General features: G+C 42.3%; 1 protein-coding gene across 1 annotated transcript in view; it reads left to right on the forward strand.

Annotated features, from left to right (window-relative positions):
- The window catches only part of LOC111967181 (START domain-containing protein 10), a 49,195-nt gene that overhangs the window by 31,703 nt on the left and 9,768 nt on the right, over positions 1 to 7,724 (forward strand). The window contains exons 2-3 of the mRNA XM_070444660.1: positions 773 to 905; positions 1,002 to 1,025. Of these exons, the coding sequence (XP_070300761.1) occupies positions 773 to 905; positions 1,002 to 1,025 (157 nt within the window). The remainder of the gene's footprint in view (positions 1 to 772; positions 906 to 1,001; positions 1,026 to 7,724) is intronic.

The raw sequence follows: 7,724 nt of genomic DNA on the forward strand, positions 1-7,724 counted from the left end.
CTCCATGCCAGTGTAGTGTACATCATATTAAACTCTATCCAGTGTAGTGTAACATTCTATAAACTCCATCCAGTGTAGGTGTAGCATCATATTAAACTCCAATTGGAGTTTAATATGATGTACACTACACTGGATGGAGTTTAATATGATGTACACTATCATGGAAACAGAGCGCATTAAGATGGTTGTAATCTTACGTAATATCTCCAAGGAAACACTTCATATAGTTTATTATTAATTCAACTAATATATCTCATATTGTAAATTAATACATTTAGGTAGGTTCTGGTATATTCCGTTGGTTCCATGTGGTCACGCAGATATTACAGCAATATAATATATTCTGCTTCCTCAACTTATAATGTTGTTGTTGTTATGGTGGTGTACTGTACCCTATTCTCACCTGGTTTTCTAAACAGTGTAATGATTTCTATAAAACACGGACTGATCAATGGGCAACATTCCAAATAACAAGGTGTTAACATCAACCCTTCTGGAAGAGAGACTCTAGCATATTTTGTGTCAGATCTCTTGTTTACTTCATTGATACTAAAGACAGTTCCAGCTTCAGAGATCGCAGTCCAGGGAAGTGGAATCAGTCCCATGTTATTCACAGCTAACCCAGTCCTATGTAACTACACAGTAATAACTGTAGTGGCAACAAAGTCGGTACGTACTCATTTCTATGTAGTTAACGTGGTAACAGGGTTTATCGGTATAGGTTATTACATAATTGTATTTCTCAATACATTTTTGTGTCTTATTGTTTCAGATGAGGATAGTGTGCAAGGACGTGACTGCTGAGACCCTTTACGACGTCCTTCATGACACCAGCTACCGGAAGAAATGGGACGGCAACATGATCGACACCCACGATATCGCAGGACTTACTGTCAACGCCAGATGTAGGATATTACTCCTGTGAGTTAGCTGTCTCAGATGTAGGATATTACTCCTGTGAGTTAGTGTCAGATGTAGGCATATTACATCCTGTGAGTTAGTCTCAGATGTAGGATATTACTCCTGTGAGTTAGTTGTCAGATGTAGGATATTACTCCTGTGAGTTAGTCTCAGATGTAGGATATTACTCCTGTGAGTTAGTGTCAGATGTTAGGACATTATTCCTGTGAGTTAGTGTCAGATGTATGATATTACTCCTGTGAGTAGTTCAGAGTGGATTAGAGCTATTACTCCTGTGAGTCAGTGTCAGAGTATGATATTACTCCTGTGAGTTAGTCTCAGATGTGGATATACTCCTGTGAGTTAGTTCAGATGTAGGATATTACTCCTGTGAGTTAGTGTCAGATGTAGATATTTACTCCTGTGAGTTAGTGTCAGATGTAGGATATTACTCCTGTGAGTTAGCTGCTTAAGATGAGATAGGATATTACTCTCGTGCTGATGTTAGAGGTGCATGGTAAAGAGTGAGGAGTGTCTGTAGATGTAAGCGTTACTATATAACACCACACATGAAGCAATGTTGTGAGCTATCCATGTCAGGATCAATGTGTAAGTGACATGCAGGTGTATCATTCGTAATTTGTGTAACAGAATTAGGCCTAAAACCTGCCATCTACCGCTCTCGGTTTGCGCATCCTTATATTTCTCACTAGCTTTTAGTGAGTAAACTGCAAGCATCACACAAAGGTATTGAGCTTACATTCGTAAGCTAGAGAGTGGTGTTAGGTCGTCAGGTAAGTTCTAGATAAGTTTATAACTGTTACTCACGTCCCAGTAAGATTGAATGCGTCAGCTAGAGTTTACGTTCTCATGACTGTATAGGACTGTCAATTACACTCCTGTGCTGATTTTTAATAGTTTACAAGTTGTCCAGACGTTTGATGATATTAATATCTTCCCTCGATGCACAAGGCTTTCGTTATGAGCCCAGACTTACGACGGAACTAAAAGACCACCATTATATAGATTTTATAAACTACAGAACTCCAGATCGTAAATTTTTTCATATTCTGCGTTCTTATAGGTGTTCTCTCTTATAAACTCGCGTGCGGCAGTGGTACAAGAACGTATGAGGAGCCACCAAATCTAACTCCAGCGATTAAGAGTGTCTTGTCTGCTCGCCATTAACCAGCGCTAGTCAGACTGATAAAATATTAACTCCCTGGTTAAGAGTCTAGAGTTGGTCATTGATGTTGGATATTGTAGTCAGGCTTAACTCCTCTGTCAAGCAATTGGGAGAGTTAAGCGTTCTCTCAGATGTTGGATATTGCTCCTGTAAGTTAGTTGTGTCAAAGAATCTGGCTGGATCACCTACTCCTTTGAATACCATCTTGCGTGGTGCCTCCACGACATCTCGGGAATTATAGTGAACTCCTAGCCTCAGTTAGTGTCTGTTCAGACTAGGGTACGGCATTGAGAATGCTAGCATACTATGCTCTAGAGTCTCTGAGGCAGGTCCACACACAGGCATGGATGTTATATACCAATATGTAGATCTGACCTCAGCGCTCGAAACTAGGGGATTAACCTTACTGTCCAACAGCCAGCATCGATACTTGGCCATAGTGTCCTGATGTCAGAATTGTAAGAGACACTTGATCCCGGCTCGTGGTAATTTTAATAGTGTCCTATACGTGAAATGTATATGAATCTATGATAAATTGAAAATAAACAGTTACTGTCGTGTATGTTATTCGATGGTTGGAGTGAGTTTTAGCGTCCTTTTGCAAGGTTATTTTGAAGTCCCAGAAATCGCTCCTGGATATTCCACTCTTGCCTGCTCTACTTGGAGGATGCGATAGGGAAGTGTCAGCATGTGCAGGTGATGAGAGGATGTGATGATGTGTCAATCCTAGTTGTCGTTCTCGAGTGTGTCTCCTCTCACAGAACAAAGGAGAGAGATCCACAACTTCCAAGTGCAGCGTTTACACATCTTCTTCTCTAGCGACTATGGCACATCACTCCCTGTGTGCGTTCAGCGATCGCTCTAACATGCTCTTATCCAGCAACAGTGTAACTGGGCGCAACTGTGAGTTTGGAGACGGGCTGAGTCTCGAGATGTAGGACATTTACCTCCTGTGCGTTCGTCTAGATGTCAGATGTAGCGAAGTCATTAATCCTGTGAGTTAGTGTCAGAGTAGGATAAGTCAATCACGTCACTAGATAGAATGTGGTAGTCTCAGATGACTGCTCTCAGGTACATTACTCTCTGTGAGTAGGGTGTTTTTCGCATTCAGAGTGATCTCCAACAATTCGTCTGGATGAACAATACGTGAGCATCTCTTTGTTCTAGCAGCTATATTTAGTCTACAGCAAATGTTCAGGTATTCACTGTGCTGGAAAGGGTCGGATGGTGACATCCTGTGAATTTAAAAGTCATGCAATATGGAGTACGATTAGAAGTTTGTACATCCATTTTCAAAGGAGTGAGTTATGTGTTATGCCCAAAGCATTCGGATAGTTTACTCCTGTGAGGTTACGATGGTTCCTGAGCCTTCTCAGATGTAGGATAATTGGCGTCGTCTAAGAGCTTAGTGTAGAAACGTGCCTCATGTGCTCTGGGTCTCAATAAGTGAGAAAAGCAGTGAGAGATAGGAGGAACGGAGAAGGAGTGTCAGATAGTATGGATAGTTACTTCACTCTCGATGAGTACGTCTCCATGAGTTTGTAGCGTACCGAATGAGTGGACATAAACATTCCTGATTGACCGTATAAGCACTGTGAAGCAGCGCGATGTAGCCTGCTATTACTCTGTAGTGGTTTGTTTCTTCTAGATGTAGGACTATGTATTTACTATCCTAGTGAGCTGAGTGTATCTCATTCTTTCTATTCTTTTAATCACGACTCACTTATACTGTGAGTGTCCAACTGATTTGATGTTTAGCTTGTCTAGAATCTAACTGGTCATGAGTTTTACTTCCAAGTAGAGAAAGAGTATAGTACTCAGGCAGTCGAGTCCCATATTTTGCTATCTCGCGTGGTGAGCGCTCTAGGAGTGAGTCACAATAATATTTCACGAAACCTACTCTTTACCTCTCCAGGAATTGCATCTGCAACATTAGTCAATGTCTCAAAGTGTATTTGACAAGGAATAATTACTCCACATTCTCGAGACTAAGATCTCTCAGATGAGTTAGGAATATAGATCGTGCCTCCAAAAGACCATGAGTGGTCAGATGAGTTGGATACATTATCACTCTCATGATGCAGAGTTCCAACGAGCGACTCAGGAGATGCTCTACTAGAATAATTGATTCTACATTAATGGAACTCCTTGTGAAAGATTTGAGATTGTCAACGATAACAATGTTCAAACAAAGGTCAGATAAAGATGGGCAGCTTGGTTTGATGGATTAGTACTGCCTGTGGTAAGTTGAGTGTCCAGGTATGTAGTGTTGTAGGATAGATACTCCTGGATGAAGTCTGCGTTGAGTGGTTCTCTAGTGTGTAGTTGAACTACTCCTCGTGATGTTGCGTCAACATTGTTTAAGTATGATGCATTTAACATGCGCTGTGAGTTTAGTCTGCAGTATGTTGGATATTAACTCCTGTGTAGTTTTTTAAGTGTCAGCAGTGGCCTACGGGATGTAGAAATTGCGGAAGTATTACTCCTCTGTGTATGAGTTGAGTCTCATAGTGGGTCAGGATATCTACTCCTGAGGTGAGTGTTTAAAAGTTGTTCAGACTCGTAGTGAGCGGTATATTAAGCGTCGTGTGATTGTTAAGCACGATGTTCTATCACTGGCAGATTATACTGCCTCCTGGTATTGAATCAGTATTCATGAGGCAGTGTGAGTCAATGTGCCAGTCAGTGCGAGTCAATATGCCAGTCAGTGTGAGTCAATGTGCRAGTCAGTGTGAGTCAATGTGAGTCAATATACCAGTCAATGTGAGTCAATGTGCTAGTCAGTGTGAGTCAATGTGCCGGTCAGTGTGAGTCAATGTGCCAGTCAGTGTGAGTCAATATGCTAGTCAGTGTGAGTCAATGTGAGTCAATGTGCCAGTCAGTGTGAGTCAAAATGCAAGTCAGTGTGAGTCAATATGCCAGTCAGTGCGAGTCAATATGCCAGTCAGTGTGAGTCAATGTGCCAGTCAGTGTGAGTCAATGTGCCAGTCAGTGTGAGTCAATATGCCAGTCAGTGCCAGTCAGTGTGAGTCAATGTGCCGGTCAATGTGAGTCAATGTGAGTCAAAATGCCAGTCAGTGTGAGTCAAACTCCTGTGAGTTATGTTCAGATGTAGGAATATTCCTGTGAGTTAGTGTCAGATGTATGATATTACTCCTGTGAGTTAGTCTCAGATGTATGAATTACTCCTGTGAGTTAGTGTCAGATGTAGGACATTACTCCTGTGAGTTAGTGTCAGATGTAGATTACTCCTGTGAGTAGTCTCAGATGTATGATATTACTCCTGTGAGTTAGTGTCAGATGTATGATATTACTCCTGTGAGTTAGTCTCAGATGTAGGATTATTACTCCTGTGAGTTAGTCTCATCAGATGTTAGGATATTACTCCTGTGAGTTAGTGTCAGACGTTGGATATTACTCCTGTGAGTTAGTGTCAGATGTAGGATATTATCCTGTGAGTTAGTGTCAGATGTAAGATATTACTCCTGTGAGTTAGTGTCAGATGTAGGACATTACTCCTGTGAGTTAGTGTCAGATGTTGGATATTTTACTCCTGTGAGTTAGTGTCAGACGTTGGATATTACTCCTGTGAGTTAGTGTCAGACGTTGGATATTACTCCTGTGAGTTAGTGTCAGATGTTAGATATTACTCCTGTGAGTTAGTCCCAGATGTTGGATATTGCTCCTGTGAGTTAGTGTCAGACGTTGGGATATTACTCCTGTGAGTTAGTGTCAGACGTTGGATATTACTCCTGTGAGTTAGTGTCAGACGTTGGATATTACTCCTGTGAGTTAGTGTCAGATGTAAGATATTACTCCTGTGAGTTAGTGTCAGATGTAGGACATTACTCCTGTGAGTTAGTGTCAGATTTAGGATATTACTCCTGTTGAGTTAGTGTCAGATGTTGGATATTACTCCTGTGAGTTAGTCCCAGATGTTGGATATTGCTCCTGTGAGTTAGTGTCAGATTGTAGGATATTAATCCTGTGAGTTCGTGTCAGATGTAGGACATTACTCCTTGAGTTAGTGTCAGATGTAGGATATTAATCCTGTGAGTTCAGTGTCAGATGTAGGATATTACTCCTGTGAGTTAGTCTCAGATGTAGGATATTACTCCTGTGAGTTAGTGTCAGATTTTAGGATATTACTCCTGTGAGTTAGTGTCAGATTTAGGATATTACTCCTGTGAGTTAGTCCTCAGATGTAGGATATTACTCCTGTGAGTTAGTGGTCAGATGTTAGGATATTACTCCTGTGAGTTAGTGTCACATTGTTTACTTATGATACGCCTCCTGGTATTGAATCAGTATTCATGAGGCAGTGTGAGTCAATGTGCCAGTCAGTGCGAGTCAATATGCCAGTCAGTGTGAGTCAATGTGCTAGTCAGTGTGAGTCAATGTGAGTCAATATACCAGTCAATGTGAGTCAATGTGCTAGTCAGTGTGAGTCAATGTGCCGGTCAGTGTTGCAGTCATGTGCCAGTCAGTGTGAGTCAATATGCTAGTCAGTGTGAGTCAATGTGGAGTCAATGTGCCAGTCAGTGTGAGTCAAAATGCAAGTCAGTGTGAGCAATATGCCAGTCAGTGCGAGTCAATATGCCAGTCAGTGTGAGTCAATGTGCCAGTCAGTGTGGTCAATGTGCCAGTCAGTGTGAGTCAATATGCCAGTCAGTGCCAGTCAGTGTGAGTCAATGTGTGCGGTCAATGTGAGTCAATGTGAGTCAAAATGCCAGTCAGTGTGAGTCAAAATGCAAGTCAGTGTGAGTCAAATTGCCAGTCAGTGTGAGTCAATATGCCAGTCAGTGCGAGTCAATATGCCAGTCAGTGTGAGTCAATGTGCCAGTCAGTGTGAGACAATCTGCCAGTCAGTGTGAGTCAATATGCCAGTCAGTGCCGGTCAATGTGAGTCAATGTGAGTCAAAATGCCAGTCAGTGTGAGTCAAAATGCCATTCAGTGTGAGTCAATATGCCAGTCAGTGTGAGTCAATGTGCCAGTCAGTGAGTCAATGTGCCAGTCAGTGTGAGTCAATGTCAGTCAGTGAGTCAATGTGCCAGTCAGTGTGAGTCAATGTGCCAGTCAGTGAGTCAATGTGCCAGTCAATGTGAGTCAATGTGCCAGTCAGTGTGAGTCAATGTGCCAGTCAGTGCGAGTCAATGTGCCAGTCAGTGAGTCAAGTCCAGTCAGTGTGTAGTCAATGTGCCAGGTCAGTGTGAGTCAATGTGCCAGTCAGTTAGTGTCAATGTGCCAGTCAGTGTGAGTCAATGTGCCAGTCAGTGCGAGTCAGTGTGAGTCAATGTGCCGGTCAATGTGAGTCAATGTGAGTCAAAATGCCAGTCAGTGTGAGTCATATGCCGGTCAGTGTGAGTCAATATTCAGTCAGTGTGAGTCAATGTGCCAGTCAGTGAGTCAATGTGCAGTCAGTGTGAGTCAATGTGCCAGTCATGTGAGTCATGTGCCAGTCAGTGTTGAGTCATGTGCAGTCAGTGTGATCAATGTCCAGTCAGTGTGAGTCAATTGTGCCAGTCAGTGTGAGTCAATGTGCCAGTCAGTGTGAGTCAATATGCCAGTCAGTGCGAGTCAATATGCCAGTCAGTGTCGAGTCAATTATGCCAGTCAGTGTGAGTCCAATGTGACCGG

Source organism: Salvelinus sp. IW2-2015, linkage group LG8, assembly GCF_002910315.2.
Source record: "Salvelinus sp. IW2-2015 linkage group LG8, ASM291031v2, whole genome shotgun sequence".
NCBI lineage: Eukaryota > Metazoa > Chordata > Actinopteri > Salmoniformes > Salmonidae > Salvelinus > Salvelinus sp. IW2-2015.